Source organism: Asterias amurensis, chromosome 22 (genome assembly GCF_032118995.1).
Source record: "Asterias amurensis chromosome 22, ASM3211899v1".
Taxonomy (NCBI): Eukaryota; Metazoa; Echinodermata; class Asteroidea; order Forcipulatida; family Asteriidae; genus Asterias; species Asterias amurensis.
In genome coordinates, this window is record NC_092669.1 from 11849129 (window position 1) to 11870623 (window position 21495).

General features: G+C 39.4%; 2 protein-coding genes and 1 long non-coding RNA gene across 3 annotated transcripts; 2 read left to right on the forward strand and 1 right to left on the reverse strand.

The window, feature by feature from the left end:
* Nucleotides 1–2591: 2591 nt before the first annotated feature.
* LOC139953524 (O-phosphoseryl-tRNA(Sec) selenium transferase-like) lies at nucleotides 2592–6224 on the forward strand. The gene is made up of 5 exons (XM_071952963.1): nucleotides 2592–2761; nucleotides 3558–3733; nucleotides 4216–4334; nucleotides 4580–5402; nucleotides 5870–6224. Exons 1-5 carry the CDS (start codon nucleotides 2669–2671, stop codon nucleotides 6222–6224), a joined length of 1566 nt encoding a protein of 521 aa, XP_071809064.1. The 5' UTR covers nucleotides 2592–2668.
* Nucleotides 6225–6954: 730 nt separating this feature from the next.
* Nucleotides 6955–11656, reverse strand: LOC139953526 (lipoyl amidotransferase LIPT1, mitochondrial-like). Its single transcript, XM_071952965.1, has 9 exons — nucleotides 11260–11656; nucleotides 10837–10895; nucleotides 10274–10448; nucleotides 9558–9716; nucleotides 8746–8853; nucleotides 8385–8531; nucleotides 8046–8114; nucleotides 7531–7702; nucleotides 6955–7094 (listed from the first exon to the last, which is right to left on the reverse strand). The coding sequence occupies exons 1-9, from the start codon at nucleotides 11395–11397 to the stop codon at nucleotides 6967–6969; spliced, it is 1155 nt and encodes a 384-aa protein (XP_071809066.1). The 5' UTR covers nucleotides 11398–11656; the 3' UTR covers nucleotides 6955–6966.
* Nucleotides 11657–12229: 573 nt separating this feature from the next.
* Nucleotides 12230–17912, forward strand: LOC139953546 (uncharacterized). The gene is made up of 3 exons (XR_011787990.1): nucleotides 12230–12420; nucleotides 13995–14150; nucleotides 15647–17912. It is a non-coding gene; the product is annotated as an uncharacterized lncRNA (long non-coding RNA).
* The last annotated feature ends 3583 nt before the right edge of the window (nucleotides 17913–21495 follow it).

Sequence of the window (21495 nt, forward strand, 5' to 3'; positions counted from 1 at the left end):
AGGAAAACCACGCAATTTGGAGGCAAACTTGTGTGGATCATTGTATTCTACTTTTAAAACAACTTTCCAACCATATGCATTTTATAAAAAACGGTTACAAACGCTTTTGTTTTGACCAACTCGTCCGATCCAAGGCAACGTGTTCCTTTAAGGGAAAACGTTGAGGAAGCAATAACTACGTCGTTACATTAGGCCTACAACCGCGGTCGGTTTGTGTAGTGGCTAGTGGTGTCTTGCCTCACCTTCCATCATAAACCTCTGGGACCCAGTTATGGGCACTCATCGGTTTATTTCAATCCCTACCTGACTGCGTGGGTTTTCCCTGGACTGTTTTTTTTCTGAGGTTTTCCTCCCATGTAAAACTGAAAATGATTCATTGTCTTCTCTCTTCTCGTTTGGCACTCAACAGCGTTGAGAATTATCCAATCCAAAAAAGAAAAGAAAAATTAAAGTCTGAGGTTTGCGGGAACACCTTGTATTATTTAATGTTTCTTTTAAGTCGTGCTGGTTCTGAAAAGAACCGGTGGTTGACAACTCAACGTTTCGATCAGTATGATCTGATCGTCTTCATGAGAAAAATCTGTTTTACGTCAATTTTGTACTTTCTACAATACAAAGTATATAACAACATTGAGTAATAATACTAAACAGAGCGTTTTTAAAAAATTTTTAATAATAATAATAATAATATTATGGGAGATGAGGGTAGGATTTGATATTATATTTACATATGTTATGCAATAATGTCCGATGCAACAATGTCCGCAAGACGGTTTTGCATATGCAATCGTGTCCGCCCGGAAGCTGCTGCATAATGCAATTGTGTCCGCCCGGACACAATTGCATATGCTGTTGTGTCCGCCCCGTGCAAAACCGTCCTTGCAGTAAATTAAACGCCCTTGGTCGACGGAACACGTTTGCCTTTTTTTTACAAGCTAACAAGTGCATTTCATGACTGACATGGGAAATGTTCGGCCGTTGGGTATTCGCTGCAGTCATAAAATAAGTGAATTATTCGTGCTGCATAATACGTAGGTTCAGTGCATGCACGCTCGCTACGCGCGCACATATACATGTACAGTCATGTACATATCCGCCGGACGGTTTTTGTATAGCCCCGGACACGATTGCATATATGCAAAATTGTCCGGAGCTGACAGTATTGCATGGCGGACACAATTGCATCTGACACCGGCCTGTATCCTTCCTCCTGCAGTAGCCCTTTCACTTTAGGAGGAGAGATAGGGCTACACTAGGCTGGGTAAGCACTCTTCAACGTAACGGCGCAAGAATGTCAACAATGGAGAGGATGTCCGGACATTCCGAACCTATTGAGTGTTAACTAGTCAACCACAATCCCTTTGATGGTTCCGGCCAGTTCCGGCTTGTCCTTGTGCTCGTCCACAAAGGAAGAGTGGAGGAATTGGGTAGAAAGAGTTGTTCATTGTGATTTGTATGACTGGTTTACGCACTAGAACTTTTCCACAGTTCACTTCCAATTGTCTGTTTAGAGGGGAGGTCTGGATGGGTGGAAAGACTTCTTCGTTGATGATTTGTATGACTGGTTTACGTGCTAGAACTTTTCCACAGTTCACTTCCAATAATTGTCTGTTTAGAGGGGAGGTCTGGATGGGTGGAAAGACTTCTTCATTGTGATTTGTATGACTGGTTTACGTGCTAGAACTTTTCCACAGTTCACTTCCAATTGTCTGTTTAGAGGGGAGGTCTGGATGGGTGGAAAGACTTCTTCATTGTGATTTGTATGACTGGTTTACGCGCTAGAACTTTTCCACAGCTCACTTCCAATTGTCTGTTTAGAGGGGAGGTCTGGATGGGTGGAAAGACTTCTTCATTGTGATTCGTACTTTTCCAGTCCACTGCCAATTGTCTGTTGAAAATAGGCGAAATTCTCAGAACGGGAACGGGTCGATGTGCAACTCGTTGTTTATTCATCGAAAAAACAACTTACTGACTAAAAACTTGAAAACTGTTGCAAACGGCTCACCAAACGAAAAGGACATACTATATGGTATACACAAATTCAAAAACATAGTCATGTCAATGGTCTGACGTTTCGACCTTAGTTATCAGTGAGAGCCCTATCACGAATGCTAAAAACACAGTGTGTTGAGACTTTAACCAAAGTAGGTCGGTTCTGTTGAATTTATGTAACTTTCACGGCTAATGAAAGTTTCGAGGAAAAAGCTTTTTAGAAGTCCCATCCCAAAAGAGACAAAATTTGTTGGTTTCGTTTTGTTTGAGAATTTATTGTAGGCTTGTTACGTCATTGTCATATAAAAGGTAGGATAATACAGCTGCGAAGTGGAGGACATTATAAACTTTAAAAGTGATTATGTGTGAGAGGTTTTTTGAAATGGTAAGATATGCGTTGTAATTTAATTAATTGCCAGAACCCAACAGCCAACACACTGTTTTATGTAACAATTGGACCCATCTCTCTCCCTTTCAGTTTCAATAATATTGCTATCAAGGGCGCATAAAACAGCCGTATAACTAAAAACATCCTTGCAAAAACGGGTTTGAAACTCTTGAGGGCGCTAGCACCATTTATCATCAAAACAAACTTTTGGGCGAGAGGGAGTAACTCTCTTTGTGGAGCTAGTTCACGTCCACTTTGTTGTGTTTCTGTGGAGGCTGTAATATCGCCATGAATCCTGATATTTATAGTTTATGTGAGAGACTTATACCAGCTACTTATGTCCAGCAAGGATGCGAAGCAAGGCGTGCCCATGAGAACAAGGTTCGGCAGTTCGTTTTACGTTGCATTGGCAATTATGAATTTTGCACATGTTGCATGCAGCATGCAAAAGATGCAGCAATGTGAATGGCAAATGGATCATTGCAATTTTGCAGATGATAATGCCTGCTTTATAAGAACGTTATTTTATGCTTTTTGTTGTAGCCTATTATAATCTTCACTACCACTACACTACACTAGGAACTAAATACTACTATTAATGTCGTGATTTATTTAAACTTTTAGTTTTAAATAAAACAAATGCAAAGACCATCAATACTGAGCTGACACTGACAGTGACATATGGCTGAGGGGGGGGGGGGGGGGGCGATAATCATTACCCAACATTACCGGTCAAAGGATGGAGGGAAAGCTGTAAAACTGTCCGTATCCTGCCACCACTTTTTCACTCATTTTCACAAAAAGTTTGGTAAACTATTAATATTAAAGCCTACGACTTCTACAGGGTGCTGTACTCCATTTTTTTTTTAATTTGTCATTATCGGTCAAACTAGTTATAAAAAAAGGGTTTAAAAAAAGTACAGCGACCAAGTATTTAGCCTATTTCAAAAAAATATAAAAATAAAAAAAGGACGATTTTAAGCCTTGAAACCCCCCCCCCCCCCTGGATGTACAGTGTATTTGGAAAAGTTTAAAAGAAAAGGCCTATGTGACTGGTGGATATTGAGTCAGGTTGCCAAGAGATGCAAAAAAATAAAAAAAAAAATAAAAAAAACCCAGATAAACAGTAAATTTTTCATCAGTTCAAAGCGGTGCCGTTTTACTTCTTTCTGTATAGATACGGAACCTTCTTGAGCATCGTAAATGGCCGGATGAAGGATGGGAAGATTCAACAATTGAGCTACTCCTCCAGGAGTTGAGCATGATGGATAGTAATAACTTCACAGCCAACTGCGGAGTTGGGGAACGAGAAGCGAGGATTGCATCGACATTAGTAGCGAAAAGGCATTATAGGTGAGGGAGGAGGGGGGGTGGAGTTATTAGGGTAGGGGGTAGGGTGTCATGGCCGAGCATCAAATTCAACTTCTGGTGGTTAAGTCATCAAATTTTGGGTTTGAATCCTGGACATGAGACTTGTGTCCTTGAGCAAGATACTTAAATACTATAATTGCTTTTCTCCACCCATGGATATAAACGGGTACCTGCGAGGGTAGAGGTTGATATGTGGAAAAACCACCGGAGTCAGGGCAGCTTAGGGCTGTATACTCCTCAGGGAGCAAGGAGAGTTATTGGCCCAATGACCAGTGCACTTCTGTAAAACGGGAGAGGGAGGGTAGTCTGAGAGCACCCTCTTCTGACTCAATTTCCTCAGGCCATGTTCAAACCCGCCTCGCCATGGTTACCGGGCGGGAGGGTGGCACCGACCACTGTGGGCAGAACTCCTTTACTCCCACCATGCAAGTTTCAAATCCTAACTGACTATTCTTGGTTTGTAGACTCGGTCATGGTATTGGACGTTCGGGTGACATCGCTGCCATCCAACCCAAAGCAGCTGGATCAAGTATTCTGATGAAGATAACCAACGCTATGGCATTAGACGCTCTTAGGATGACCGGTAAGCCTTAATACTTCATCTTCTAACCCTGAGCCTACAAACTTGCCTTATTTCTCTACAATTTGGGGGTGTGGCGTGTCATGACCTAGCAGTTACAAGCACCGGATTCAAACTCTGGTGCTTTTGATCAGCAGAGTGGGTTTGAGTCCCAGTTGTGACACTTGCCGTTTTGTGACATATGCGCGCTTTTATAAGGGCCCCATTATTATTCAGAAGAACGAAAAAATCCTGTTTTGTTTTGGCAGGTGTTCGCTCTACAGCAGCCTGTTTTGTCGTCCCGCTAGCCACAGGGATGAGCCTCGTTCTCTGCTTCCTTGCCCTCCGCCAACTCCGCCCGAACGCCAGATACATCCTCTGGCCTCGCATCGACCAAAAGACTTGCTTCAAGTCAATGCTCTCGGCCGGTTTCCAACCAATCATCATCGAGAACCGACTGGAAGGTGACGAACTCCGGACCGACATCGACGAGATCAAGCGTCAAATCGAGACACTTGGTGCGAAGAACATCCTCAGCGTGTTCTCAACAACGTCATGTTTCGCTCCCAGGGTGCCAGACCGTCTGGAAGAAATTGCCAAACTTTGCAAAGACATGGACGTGCCTCATGTTATCAACAATGCGTACGGCGTGCAATCATCCAAATGCATGCATCTCATCCAGCAGGCTGCCCGGGTGGGGCGAGTCGACGCCTTCGTCCAAAGCGCTGACAAAAATTTCCTCGTACCAGTTGGCGGCTCTATCATTGCAGGGATGGACGAGAAGTTCGTCGACAAAATAGCACAGACGTTCCCAGGTCGTGCATCAGCGTCGCCCTCTATTGACTTGTTTATAACGTTTCTGTCTCTCGGGGCAAATGGCTACAAGAAACTTCTTAAGGAACGGAAAGAGATGTACACGTATCTGCAGGATGAACTCAGAAAGGTCGCAGAAGGTCACGGGCAGAGGTTGCTTGAAATGTCACACAATCCCATTTCCATGGCGATGACCTTAGGTCACCACACAGAGGAGGATGTCAAGGCCGTGTCGGAGGTTGGCGCTATGCTTTTCAAGAGGAGTGTATCTGGAGCGAGGTAAGCATGGAGATGGAGGGCATGAGGCTCTTCCTACCTAAAGGCACTGGACACTATTGGTAATTACTCAAATTAGTTGTTAGCATCAAAAACTTACTTGGTAACGAGCAATAGAGAGCTGTTGATAGTATAAAACGTTGTGAGAAATGGCTCCCTCTGAAGTAACATAGTTTTTGAGAAAATAGTAATTTTCCACAAACTTTGGTTTTGAAACCTCAGAAAAAGAGAAGATTGGTCTTTGACAATTACCAATAGTGTCCAGTGTCTTTAACTGTGTATTTACAGATTTGTCATTTTATGTATGGGATACACCAAATGAGAACACTAGTCTTTGACAACAAAAGGCGTCCAGTGCCTTCAAGCAGATTGATAATTTGGTTCCTGGTGCACAAGTCAAGCCTAGCGTATTCAGGCTTCGCAGCCATTCCTGTTTGCAGATTAAAAAGTTTATTTCTTTGTCCTTTAAGGGTTGTGCCAAAGGGTGCCACCAAGACGATAGGGGGCGTTACTTTCACCGGCTACGGCTCACACTCTGACTCTTACCCAACGGCTTACCTCACTGCGGCTGCAGCCGTCGGAATTACCAAAGAGGATGTGGATTTATTTGTGAAGCGTTTGGACAAAGTGCTGACCAAGAAGGAAGAGAGGAAGGTTAAGAAGGGTACCGGTGATGAGGTCAGGCCTGGAGAGACTAGTGATGGAGTCAAGAATGGGACCAGTGATGTGGACAAGCAGGATACCGGCGATGGGGGTAAGCAAGAGGCCAGTGATGGGGTCAAGTTGGATACCAGTGATGGGATCAAGGGCGGCACCAGTGATTAGGTCATGATGCAAGGAGGACACCAGTGAGGGGTCAAGTAGGACACCAGTGATGGGGGCTGGCATGAGACCAGTGATTGGGTCAAGCAGGATACCCGTCATGTGGATAAGACAGAGATTGTTCAAGGGATGGTTACCAATGATGGAGATTAACACACAGTTTAAAATGTTCATAAAAACAAACTTTAATGTCCTGAGTCTAAAGGTGAAATAATCTGGTACCATTTTGCCACCATAAGAGAGGCAGCATTATATATTGCAGTGCAGTTTAGGTAGGCCCCTACAAGATGGAAAACAGATATCAGTTTTTATGCCCCGAAATATTGAGAGTTACTGTCAGATACGTTTCTGAGATTGTGTATTCCGATTACAAATTATTCTTCCCTCATGGACATAACCTCTTCAAGTTTTTGGCGATATCTTAAAAACCTGATCACTTTAAACAATTTCACAGGTTAGTTTCACTGTATGCACCTACATTTATACATGATTAAAATAATTTAAAGCTTCCACAAATTAAAGGAAGCCTACAGACCAATCCGACGGAAAAAAATTGGTAGCGCCCTCTATTGAAAAATTACCAACTGCGGTGTCTTTTTGTGCACAATCTAGGCATTGAAAACACCGCAGTAGTGGCGCGCAATGCTCAATACTTGTGCGCCCGGTGCGCGCCTGGATTTGTCTATATTATGCTCCTTAAACTTTCTTGAAAAAAAAAAAAATTCCTGAGTATTATAACAAAAGTTCATGAGATTGCCTCTTGTAGCAAAGAGCACACTAGGTTCATCCTTTGTCTCGTGTTCTGATCCATGTTGATTGATTGAAGAAAAGAATTAGTCGTTGCAATCACATCATGCGGCCAGAACCTCTTTCCTGTAAACAGAGAAAAAAAAAAAAACGAAAAAAAAAAAACACTATCAGGGTTTGTGTTAGCAATGTATACTCACAGGGAAATATGACTTGGGTAAGATTTGAACCTATGACCTTTGCAATTCTAGAGCAGTGTATGCACTGTATACTCAGTTCTGTGGGAAAAAAATCACAGGGAAATATTAATCGGTAGGATTCGAACCCTCAACCTCTGCAATTCCAAAGCCGTTTTTTTACCAACTAGACCACCGAGATTGTCCGGTAGCTAGAGGCAGTTTAAATCGTATGTTTTAGCAGCGGGTACTAGGTCTCGCAAAGATTTTATAGATGTGCCACATTTGCCGTCACCAAACAAATGGGTAAATTAGTCGGGCCCCTTGAATCCCAATCAGTGCTATGTGTTGCTATCTCACTCAGGGAACATGACATAGTTACTTACCAGCTAATTGATCAGTCAGCCTCTGTATGTGTCCAACATCGATCCATCTATCCGGTGCCTGTACAACCACTCCTAGGATGTGAGCATGTTTAACGTGAACTAACACCGACACATCACCGTTAGATCTTTGTACACTGAACTCTGGTGTTTTGCCATAGACCCAGTCCCAACTCTGCACAAAAACAAACAAAAGATCATAGGGAGACTATTAACATGGGCTAGATAGTGTGTAGTGTGTGGTTAAGAGTATCAAATTCAAGTTCTGATGGTTAGGTCATGAAGGTGTAGGTTCAAATCCCAGTTGTGACACTTCTGTCCTTGCGTTTTTATAATTGCTTTTATAATTGTTTGGTTAACCCCGGAGGTCATTGGTTCAAGTCTCCATTCCAGTAAATTGTTCTTTTTTTTTTTCAAACCAAAACTATACAAAAACAAATAAAGTAGTGACTTCAGTTTTCTAGCTGTCATGTTGAATAAAAGCACAGAAAAATACAGGAACATTTTGTGATACTTACCGCAAGGTCTTTTCGGTAGTCATCGACTTGAGGCCAGTCTAATTCAGAGGATGGATCTATTGGATAAATCTCCAATCAGAAGTTAAAAGAAAAAATTCTAATTAAATAAATCAATTATATTGTTTAGAAATAATATGTTCACCTTGCACTTTCATTTGTGTACATTTTGCTGATCAGTACGAATAGTTGAGTGTGCTTTAAATTGTAAAAGAATGAAAGCAGTTTCAAGTACCCTGTAAATTCTATGGGCGTCCTAACTTGTTCTGAAGTCCTAAGATTAATCCTAAGTTAGGAAGAGTTTGGTGAAATAGACGACTGCGTACTTTAGAATACACCTACCTTATCGTCATGTAGAGGGGGGTATACTATATAAAATGTTTGCGCGATAGCGTCCACCAGAGACTCGTGATCCATCGTTGGTTCCATATCTGATAAGTTCTTGACGGCGGTCCTCACACTCGCTGTTGCACGACTCGTTAAACCATCCTAAATTACAAAAATATAATTTCAAATTCATATGCGAATTATGTGATTTATTAAAGTTTTGTTTGCAAGTATACTTTGTCAACTGACCAAATAAACAATAACAATAATAATAATATTAATATTAATAATTGTCTGTTGCTATACAGAGAGACAGAGACTTGAAGATGAAATAAATTATCTGTTTTCGTAAAGTAAAAAAACCGTTGGAATTTACCTTTTGTGAGTGTAGTAGTGACTTGAGTTGCTGTGTATTGACACTGTGTAGTAGAGTGCAGTGGTGATACGCAATCTCTCGCCCCAACTTCGCTGATGATCCTGATATCTGGAAAATGTTAAAGACTAATTGTTTTAATCCTTTGGTACTTGGCCCATTTTAACGGCTCTGCTTACCGCCAAATGCTATGCTTACTATCGCCATTCCTTGCTTGCAGGGGTACGCTGTGTAAGTGAAGAGTGCCTGAATCTGTTGTGCGCAATTTTTCTGTTGTGTTCTGAAATTTGCTTCACACCAACAGAATAGAGGAGGAGAATAGGAAGTTATTTATGCACTTTACAGAGTTGGGTTGGAGGAGGGGGTCAGGAAAGGAAGTTACAGCTAGGATGGTAATAAATGTTTTGAAAAATGGCAACAAAATAAAGGATACTTGTGCACTAGATGTGTGAGCAACGATAGCCTAGTAATGTGGAGACGCATGCACACAAGCCAAAAAGAAACACGCTTGACATAAGCGCAGAACTCCCTGATTCTATAAGCGCTGATTCTTGCTTACGGTAAGCAGGGCCATGAAAATGGCCCCTACTGGCTCAGTCCGTTCTTGGATCACTTGGTTGTCTAAAAATGTTTCTGCTGCTGTGTGCAAATATTATGAAATTTGCGTCATAGGAACAGAATAGAAGCATAGATTTTGAAGTTCTTTTTGCATATTACTTTGCCTTTTGGAGAGTTGGGTTGGCAAAGGGGGTCAGGAAAGGAAGTTACAGTCAAGAAGAAAATATATTTTGAAAAATGCAAAGAAAAAAGGATACTTTGAAAAAGTCGTCAAGAAGTATATCGTCTCGTTTTGATAGACCGATATTCAGCATCGGCCATCTTGTCTTCAGGGCACTAGTTAGAAGCTTCAGGTTGTGTATGCGACTGTATTCACTTCGCTTCGTGAAGAAAGTACAGTTGAGATTCCCCAAGTCCTGTAAAAAAATAGAACTAAATTATTACTGGGAAAATAAGTCATTTGGGGTTGGACAAAGACAATTTTACGAGAGCAGCAGTCGATTTTACGAACCTTTACGAAACTGCCACAAGTCCACTTGTGCAACGTTTATGGTGCTAGTTTCTCCATAAACATTGTGCAAGTTAACTTATGCAGTTGCGTAAAGTGTCGTAAATCGGCTGCTGGACTTGGACTTGTTATGGCAATACAACTCATCTCTTTACTGTTCTTGCTTTTCTCAAAATGTTATTTTTCAACTTGGGCCGTCTTGCCATGGAAGGACAGCACACAGGGCCCAATTTCATCAGGGCACAAAAAGTTGCTAAGCACAACAAAGTAGTGCTTACTAAAATACGGATACCAGCCAGACTGCTATATCACACGTACAATTGGTGACTGGTATCCTGCTCATTTTTGCTAAGCAGAAACTTTAGTAAGCAATATTTTCTGTTTAAGCGGCTCCATGAGGATTTTGAAACTTTTTCTTGTAGGCAATTTCATTTCTGTGCTAAGCAGATTGTCTGATTGACTTACATGATATACAGTACCTCCCCCGCTTCTCCTTCGTGCAAGGCTGACCTTTGACCCCCACAGATGCCTCAACTGACACTCCGCCCAAGGGTTCTGATGTCGACCAATCACGACGCTCGGGTCATTTCGCCACAACAGGAGTAGGTTTGTTTCACTGAGGTCGAGTTTATGATACACCCTTTTCAAGAAGTACAAAATAATCATAGGGTGCGTTTGATTAGCTTCCCTGGGACGACCCTGGTCATGCCCCCGGCGCGTTCGAATAGCTTTGACGCCATCCAGGGGCTCACCCTGGTCAGCCCCAAGTGCCCTGCTTGAGGAACGGGTCACTTGGGGCTGGCCCCAGTGCATGACGTCAACATGAGAGGGTGAGTGATCGTTCGATTAGCTCTTGTGAGGGGCTCACCAGAGTGAGCACTGCGGTGTCGACCCAGGGAAGCTAAACGGACATACCTAAAATGAGCAGATTGCAGAATAAGCAACAAAATAAGCAACAGGTTTTATTACGCCACATACATGAAATAGTTGAACTGGATTGCCTTGTAGTTGCAGGCATCACTACTCACCAATCTTCAAAGGCTAAGTTTGAAAAGACGTCATGTGACACTGATTCATACACAACACCCTATTGACACAAACACAAATTGACACTGATATATAATTGTTTTTACGTACAAGTATAAAATACTTTCATACTGACAACTAGTTAGAATAATTGTAATGCTCCAGCGAGGGTAAAATTGTAAAGCGTGGGTCTTCCGGGTCTTCGACCCTTGTTGGGGCAATACAACTATTGTAACTAGCTGACAACGGTGTAAGGAAATAATTATTCACACTCACAGAAACAGAGTCAGAAACTGAGCTTTTTAAAATTAAAAATCCTCATTAAAAAAAACCCAAGCAAAATGAACTAAATTTTAACTGATAATAAGTGAAATTGATAACTTAAACAAGGTTTCTTTTGTAGAACAATTTTAACATTTATTTACCCGTTGTTGTGCAGCTTTGCAGTATTTTCTTGAACAATTCCAGGGTGCCTCATTGTTATTAGTATTCAGCTTTGACTTTCTTTTGAACAGGCAGAGGGCAATCCGACATGATACAGTTGAAAACTTAGGACTATACATGCTACACACAGTAGTGCTGTGTACATAGAGTTACACTACACAATAGTACATACAAACTAGTTCATGTTCTTGAAAAAACATACGCATTTTTCTTTTGAGTGCAACAACAGTATAAAGCTCGCGATTTTGTATTTGAATACTCCTCAATAGTATCCAATATGTGCTGTCATTCTCCCGTACTTTACTGTTCTGGATATTCCACGAATAACTGAGTGAGCAGTGATTTAAATAAGCAACAATTTAGCTGTTAAAAGGTTGACGGGCGCTGACATGACAAGCTCGTTCACTTGTAAATTATTTTGATATAAGAAATCAAATATCTTTATTATAGTCGTTCTTGTTTTAAATTTTTGAAACAGTTAAAAAATTATTAACAAAGTTTTTTGTTAATAAAATAAATTGTACATAATTTATAAATCAGACCTAAATAAAAATGCAGCAAAACAATTTATTTAATAATAAATTCCAAGCACTGGATGGAATAGAGGGCGGGCTAACAAAAAGACGGACAAAAAACTACAGCAGACTCTTTGTCAGTAGAGGCGGGCTAACAAAAAGACAGGCAAATAAAAACTACTGCAGAATCTTTGTCAATAGAGGGCAGGCTAACAAAAAGACGGGCAAAAAAGCCACGAATGACTCTTTGTCAATAGAGGGCGGGCTATCAAAAATACGGGCAAACTGTCGCCCCAAAAAATTAAAGAAAAATAATGTGATAGCGCCCTCAGTTGACGGGTTACAGAAATTAGTATGGTCCCTTAACTATTGTTAATACGTACGAAGAAGAACTATGAATAATAGCAAACGACAGGGTGTCAGACTGCTTGTTGTATTGACTTCTGCTGCTGGACAACGAAAAAAGCATCTTTGTTGTTATGTTTTGGGGATGATTTCTTTAATTAAAATGCCGTTTGCTGTCCGCCGTCTACAAATGCGAATGTCACCATCGGAAATCACACCAAATCCAAGTGAACAACCAGTCGGAGATTGAGTGAAAATTTCAGGCAGACCGCACGCATTTGAGTAAGTTTTGTTTGTTTGATTTCACTTTCAGATTTGATTGAATGAAGAATGAATGATGAATGAACGCCAAGCAAGAGAGTTCGGAGTCTGTCGATTGCGCCGATTGCATAATGATTTGAATTATGCAGATCATATGAGTGATTGATATAATAAATGGAAAAGTTTCTGTATGGCGCCACCACTTTTTCATTCGATATAAAGTAATTTTTTATATGTACTTATCCAATTTACCTCAATATTGAAATATAAATCCCTTTTTGTGAAAATGAGTTAAAAGGTTGTGGCACCATAAACCATACGGAAAGTTATTCTGCATTTCCACTGAGACACTATTTCACCATCTCAAATATTTATCTAAAGCCAACCATGGCTTTCGTTTATTGCCACTGCTACTCTGGTGTGTGCACTGTATGTCAGAATGCCATGGCCACCAGTGACCATGGCGACGGGCCAAATGTGGTTGGCATTGGCACTCGGGACTCCCATCCATCAGAAGCTACCCCCCCCCCCCACCACAATCGCCGGCCCTCAAATCAACAAATTCTTTGCAAGATTGCCCGTAAATCATATTTTATTCCTGCTTTCGATCATTTATCATTTTATTTATAATAATCAAGTACAATTAAAAAATAAAAATAAAAAAATGCATTAAATGCAAGATGTGGCATGCTCATCCCCACAATGTTTAGTCCACATTCAAAAATCTGTGATCACAGGTACCATTGGGAACAAGGTAGTCACCCTCATAAGGATGCTTATTGGACAACTAGAATTGGCAGGATCTAATTTGTTATGCACACACATAAAACAGTCTGTCATGTGCAGTAGACACTTCAAATGTGTGTTTAGTAATAGGCTCAGATTTTGACCCCACCATAGGTGCAATGTAGGCAGTATAGGCCTGGGTATACAGGATTGCAACATAGTTGTATTATATAGTCTAAAACGACTTTTACAGCTTGCACTGTGAGATGTTAAAGTTTGGTGACTTTGAAAATAATCTTGGTATGACTACAAAGGTTATGGGTGTGAATCCCTGTCAAGTAACAAGCCAGAGATTTTGTTCACAGAACTTGGGAAAGTACAAAGTGTACAGTGCTAACACACCACACTGTTATCTTGGTTGTGGGGTGTCATGGCCGAGTGGACATGAGCATTAGACTAAACTTCTGGAGGAAAAGTCATCGGGATGTGGGTTTGAATTCTGGTTGTGACACTTGTGTATGTGGTTGAAACTGAACTAATATAAATGTCAAGGCTTGCTATGTGAAGTGTTGAATTCTGGGTTAAAGTTCATGAAGCCTGGAAGCACAACAATTATTTTGCTTGGCATGAACACAATTATTTTGCTTAGCATGAAATTTCTTCCTTAATAAAAACAGGATTACCAACCAAATTGCAAACAATAGCTGAATGCCAGTAACAAGCAATGAACATGCAACAAATTAAAATTTGGTTGGTAATCTCATATCAAGGAAGACATTTCATGCTAAGACATTAATAATGCGGCAATATACTTTGCATCCTTTTACCCCAATATTAAGTCAAAGTTTGAACGTTTCTTGCCACTTCAGGGTTTACCGTAGGACAGAAGAAATTTCCACTTGGAAAGTTCTACAATGGTGGTTGCCAAGCTATCTGTGACACAGGGACCTCTGCTTTGAACCGACGTGGTATAGATTCTAAGCTTGATGGGAGCTGCACCTCCTGGCAATCTCGTCAAAGTAAAGGTAAGTTCAATGGAGACTTTCAGGACATGTAATGGTTGCAGACAAGAAAGCTATTTACTGGAGCACTAGAAGTAGACACATTAATTTTGTAACTACTCAAAATATGTATTGCCATAAACATTTCTTTGGAAGTGAGCAAGGAAGAGCTGTTGATAGTATAAAACTTTGAGAAACAACTCCCTCTGAAGTAAAGTAGTTTTTGAGAAAGAGTTAACTTTTAATTTTTTTTTTATTTTTTTTTGGGGGGGCATTATTTTTTTTTAAGGGGCACCGGCAGATGTTGAACAAATTGTTGTGGGTTTTTACTGGGGAGGGGGAAGCCTTTTTTCAAAACCCTCAAAAAATTGGGGTGGTTTGGGGAAACTTTTTCTTTGAGGTGGGCTAATGTTTTGGGTTTTTTTTTTTTAGAAGGAGCAGGCTTTTTTTATAAAAAACCCACATTTAAAAAAAAAACATTCTTGGCATTGAGGGGAGGCCTTATTTTTCTCTTTGCTCCATTTTGTTTTCAAATTTGTTTTTTCTTTCATTGCTTTATTGCAACCACCATGTAATGGGTTATTCTGTGTCAAATCAATCAATAGTCTGAAAAAGGGGACGGGTGCCACCATGCCCGTAACTAGGAATGATTTTTTTTTGGGTGGGGGGGGGGCAAATGTAAATTGTTTGTGGGTTTTGGGGGGTGACATTTTTTTTTTTTTTTTTGGGGGGGGATATATATTTGTCTTAGGGGGGTAATTTTTTGGGGGGAATTCTTTTGGGTTTTGTTTCACCTTTTGTTGCATCCTTTTTTTCACAAAAAAAAAATTGGGGCGGTTTGGAGTTATCCAAAAACATTTTTGTCAGTATTTTTTTTTTGGGGGGAGGGGTAATTTTGTTTTGAGGGGGGGGGGCGGAATTATTATTGTTATTTTTTTATGGGGGGGGGGGCGAGCAGATATCCCCCCCCCCTCGCCCCCACCAACGGGCCTTGGTGTTCCTCTTTTCATCTCTGGGTATAATGTAAATGCAAAAAAAAAATCCAAACTTCAGGTCGATTCGGAATTAAGGTCCTTTAACAGGGGCGTGGCAACCCCCTTCAAGTGCATGCGACTCGCACCATTGAATATTTTACGTTCTGCATTTAGTTTTAGAACGCCTTCAAAATAACAGACAAGGGTGTAAATTGGATCTAGGGTGACTTCACCCAGATAACTCAAATATGGCCTCAAGACAAGTGTATTACGACCCTTGCACAATATCTCCAGTGTATTTCAGGTCACCTTTAAAGTGTTTTACCCCAAGAAACTGTTGATTAATTTGTTTAGCTGGCAATGACATTTCATATTCTTGCACAGATGTCTTAAGAAACTATTAAATTTAGTTGGTGAGATTTTATCAATTTGTTTAAGTACCCATAGTGGCTCTGAAATAGCTGGTTTTTACTTTGACCTTAACTCTTGGGTCAACTTCTTGAGTATAATTGATGTCAATGATCTTCTTCTCGTCTTGCATTTTAGAAACCAAGATGGGAGAGACACTTTGCCTGAGTGGATTCATCAGAATGGACATCCCTTAACCCCTTGGCGCTCTTTGGATCCTCAGGGACATCTTTGTTGGCAATTACTTCTCCAAATTTGATCGAGTGAACAACCCGTGCAGGTTTGCTGATGCTGTCAAGGGTGTGGAAGTTAAGGCTGAGTATAAAAAACCTGCTTTGTAATTTGGAAAAAAAATACTATTTTTAAGTAAGGATGAAATGGCCAAACAAAAATATAATAATCTTTTTATTTACTTACTCTTTTTCTATGTAATGAGAAACAAAACTTTATTTTTGTAGGAACATTTATTGAAAACATATTGACCACCGTTACCCAAATTCAGTGTAACATTATGTTTTTGTTTGGCCAACTGTGGAAGAAACATGCTGGCCAACCACCTACCTTACTATTTTCAGTAATAAGGAAAAAATCATCTTTTTTTTTGCCAAACTTTAAAAAACAGGGGGCAAAGAAATGTTGCCCACCAGTGTACTTACCCTTTTTGTGTAATGGAAAACATAACTTTCTTTTTGCTTGGCCCACATTTTCCCCCAAATTCAGTATTAACAATATTATATCAAAGTAGCATATGTAAGAAGTAGGCTACCTCTAATTGTTTGTTCCAAAAGAGGAAAGGGAAACTACTACCTTTTTGTTTGGCCAAACTTTGAAGAAGAAAAAAGTTAAAAAGATGTTGCCCACCTAGCCTGTGTCATGTATTGTAATAGATAGGAAACATGGCTACCGATTTCCAGCCCCCCAACAACATACTGCCCATCCACCTACCTACCCATTTTCAGAATGATGGAAAAATTTTAATCGTTTTATATGCCCAATGTTTCAAACATTGAAAGACAAAAATAAGTCGCCCATCTTTATATGTACCTTATGTTTTGTGTAATAGGAAACATTATTATATTTTTGTTTGGCCATCTCTACTGTGAACAAACTGTATGTACTATATACTTTTTTTCGGAGTGAACATGTTGCCCACCTTTCAAGCCATTTTTAATACAATGAGAAACTTTATTTTCAACTCTCAAAATAAAACATTTTGCCTATCCATGTATTTCAATGTACATATTAACAGAAAACATGACTTCAATTTTGTTTGGCCCAAGTGTGAGACCACCAATGTGTTGAAAACTCACAGGTTGTTTGAAACTGTAGGATGGTTATTACTTGACTCCCAAAACAATTTTATTAAAAAATTGGTTTATCTTTCAATAAACTTAATGTTAAAGGCACTGGACACTAATGGTAATTACTCAAAATAATGTTTAGCATAAAAACTTGGTAATGAGCAATGGAGATCTGCTTATACAAACATTGTGAGAAATGGCTCTCTCTGAAGTAATGAAATTTTTGAGAAAGCAGTAATTTCCCAAAAAAAAAAAATAATTGATTTTGAGACCTCACCTGAGGTCTCGAAATCAAGCATCTTAAAGCACACAACTTGGACGATTAGGGTGTCGGCCACTTCAATGAGTTAAAATTTAATGCATATTTTGAGATACACCAAGTGAGAAGGCTGGTCTTTGACAATTACCCATAGTGTCCAGTGCCTTTGAAGGTATGATACAGGATCGCAGGATAAAAAATATCATCTTTTACAATCTATTTGAAAAATATCTGGAAAAAGTCTGCATATAGCTGATTTTTGTTGTTACAACCAAATAAATTATGCTTGTTTTAGAAACTGTTTTCTTGTGACCTCGCACGGGAGATTTAGTCCAAATTTTCACCAGTATCGGCATTAGGCTGATCACAAAAAGTATCAAAATTGTCTGGGACTATTTTGTTGTTTAGCTGTATCGATCCTGTATGTAATACAAACTTCTGTAATGTTGCAACTAGAAATCTGAATATTTATATTCTTGAAATTCAGTTAACGTTTTTACATGCTGAAAATTATGCTTGTTTTTTTAAACTTAATTTCTAGAAAAAATACTTCTGTAATGTTGGAATAAGAAATCTTAGTGGTTAAGTTTGAAGGCAGTACACTCTATCGAGAAGATAGATTATTTTATCATAAATCTATCTAAATTTATGGTATTTATAATTTCTTTAACTTTTATTGTGAGTTTCCATCATCAGTGTTGAAAAAAATTCTCTGGCCTCAATAGAGCCATCCTTGTTTAATAGATTATTTGCGAACTTTATCTCTTAATTTATTTGAGAGTTATTTTGAAAAATAATTTGTATTAAAATTTGTCTATTATTACTATTATTAAAAGATATTATTATTAACATTTATATTAAATTATGTTCCAATAAAAAATGAGAGGATTTAATAAAAGAAAGTGTGCCATGTGTTCTTATATTAGTAATCGTCTTTGTTTTAAAATATTTTATTTTAAAATGGTGGGTTAAAATATTTGGGTTTAATTATAGAACTATGAAAGGGTAAACTTTATTTATACAAAATCGGACTCAAATAAATGATTGGCAAAAACGTGTTTGTTTTTCTCATTAACAACAGCAACAAGTTTTTTTTATTACACACTGGACAATTTTGACCAACAGAGGGGGCTATTTAATTTATTTTTGACCAACAGAGGGGGCTATTTAATTATTTATTCCCGTAATTATATAACGCAATGCTATACATACGTGGTTGTGTAATATTCATCACTCCAAAAAATGTATGATCTGTACAGTCATCGTTGTGGCCTAGTGGATAAGGTTACAGTTTCGCGAGGACAAGATGAGAGGTTCGAGCCCCGGCACGGACCATGAGGTAAGCGAAATAAAGAAATAACCCACGCTTCTTCCACAGGTACATGTACAGGTCTTGAAGCACGGAGAGGGAGACGCAGCAGCAGGAGGCAACACGGAGGCGGAACCACGAGGAGAGGGACGACACCGGGACCAGAGAGAGAGGGGGAGGCGGCACCGGGGAGAGAGGGTGAGGGGGAGGCAAGATTTTTTCAATAAAATTTCATTTTTGGGAAAAAAAAAAAAAAAAATCACCGTTAAATTTTTTTTTAACGGTGAACCCAAATTTTAAAATCGTCTGAAACGCACGCTCGTTAATTTTGGTGAAAAAAGTTGGTAGAAAAGTTTTTTTTACCAAAAACTTGCATTTTTTACGCATTTTTGGTAAATCATTTTCTTAAAATCGCTTGAAACGTACGCTCGTTAATTTTGGTGAAAATCGGTGATTTTATTTTTTTTTCTACGTGCAAAAGTCGTGAAACTCATAAATTTTTACGATTTACATCACTAAAACGTCCCCAAAGTACTTCTAAACACCTTCACACTGCTTACACCGTTGTATTACATCAATCCAAACATTTACTCTTCAAAATTCATCCAAAATGTACAACTTAACTCAAAAAACGGCCTTTAAATGCAACTTAATTGGCTTCAACAATGTGTATATATAGGCATACGGTTCAACTTACAATAACAATACATACTACTCGTAACGCATTTTCGTACATCAGTTTCAATTCTTGTACCTATTTTACCAATTCTAACACAATTAAATCAGTTTATATACATTGCGATTCAAAAACAACTCATTTTCAACGAAAAAACTATGAAAACGAACACTTATTCACATACATTTTCCCAGTAAATATTCAAGGAAAAAATAGTCAGACACCCATCACTACCTGTATTACCACTTCTTAGAGACTGGGAACTAGACATAGACGGTTGCCATATGTAAACAACATGTCCTGAGCATTTGAGTACAAAGTACACGATCTTTGAACATCTAAAACTCTACCAAAGGATCTCTAACTGTGAGTAATTTACAAGATTCATAACAATATTGAGTAGCCAAGTTGTTTACAACGTTTGTGGAGTAACCAGAGATTGGGGAGGGAGGGAGCAGAGGTGGCAAGTGGGGGCAAAGACATCATTTTACAGTTACACGATCTTGGGGCAAAGACATCATTTTACACAATCTTTGAGCGTCTGAAACGTTACCAAAGGATTTCTATCTGTGAGTAATTTACAAGATTCATAACAATATTAAGTAGCCAAGTTGTTTACACGTTTGTGGTGTAACCAGGGATTGGGGAGGGAGGGGGGAGGGGTGGCAAGTGGGGGAAAAACATCATTTTACACGAGCTTTGAGCATCTAAAACTCTACCAAGGACTTCTAACTGTGAGTAAATTACAAGATTCATAACAATATTGAGTAGCTAAGTTGTTTACACCGTTTGTGGTGTAACCAGAGATTGGCGAGGGAGGGGGGAGGGGTGGCAAGTGGGGGCAAATACATCATTTTACAGTTACACGATCTTGGGGGCAAAGATATCATTTTACATGATCTTTGAGCATCTGAAACGTTACCAAAGGATTTCTATCTGTGAGTAATTTACAAGATTCATAACAATATTAAGTAGCCAAGTTGTTAACAACGTTTGTGGTGTAACCAGGGATTTGGGAGGCAGGGGGGAGGGGTGGCAAGTTGGGCAAAGACATCACTGAGGAGAACATTAATTTGATTTTGATTTTTCATAAAAGCAGTTGTTATGAGAGAGCAGTAGAGACTCTCGCAAAGCAGCACTATTGCAAGATGGTTACGCGAGAGTTCGCTTTCACCGCAACAGACAACCACTTGTCCCAAAGTCTATCGTCTCATTTGGGGTGAAAGATTGAGGGCCCCCTCTGGTTATGCCACTCATTTTAAACTACGAGAAACTAATTGCAACTTTACATATCAACATGTAGGTAAACACACAAAAATAAAAGGGCACTCTTAGTTTTTACATGGTAACAGTAATAGTGGTTTCCTATAGCGCTCATACCCATCAGTGATGCTCAAACTGTTCCTGTTGTGGAGCTTTCAGTATGAGAACAGTTCCTTAACATGGTGCTATGATGCAAAATGCAGCCTGCGTAAGACCAGGAATATTGGGGCGAACCCCTTCTCTTTTCGATATGTGCACCAAGTTCTTTTACGTGCATAACACAGCACACAGAACCGATGGCTTAACGACCCCTCCCCCAAATCCGAAGGACGCATCAATAATGGTTATTAAAGGAACACGTTGCCTTGGATCGGACGAGTTGGTCAAAACAAAAGCGTTCGTAACAGTTTTTTATATAATGCATATGGTTGGAAAGATGTTTTAAAAGTAGAATACAATGATCCACACAAGTTTGCCTTGAAATTGCGTGGTTTTCCTGCTATTGTGCGAACTAACACCGTCCGCCATTTATGGGAGTCAAAATTTTGACCCCCATAAATGGCCGACGTGTTAGTCGACGAGGTAAAAGGAAAACCACGCAATTTCGAGGCATGTTTATGTGGATCATTGTATTCTACTTTTACAACATCTTTCTACCCATATGCATTTTATAAAAAACGGTTACAAACGTTTTTCAAAGACCAACTCGACCGATCCAAGGCAACGTGTTCCTTTAAGTCTCTTGCTTTAGGACGTAAGTGTCATGACTGGGATTCGAACCCACACTCTGCTGAATACAAACGTCAACAGAGCTTGAGTCCGCTCAGCTACAATGCATCAACATCAACAACAACAAATAACGTGTTTTAATCTGAAAGTTTATTATGTTTCAGATAGTAAATTCTTTCTCCCATTAATCATTCTTGCTTACGTGTTGATTGTCGCAATCAATATAAGCTCGATATGAAAGTACTTTAGGTCATTTGTGTTTCCTGAAACAGGAGGATGTCAATGAACTTGCTGATTTCAAAAGCAATGAAGTTGGGATTGTCACGAGTAATCCCAAAGCAAGTTTCTTGACATTTGTGATCAATCAGTTTAAGTTTACACGATTACTAAAAAACACATTCACAGTCTCTACTTATAAATGTTACAGGAAAGGTAATGCGAATTACGACA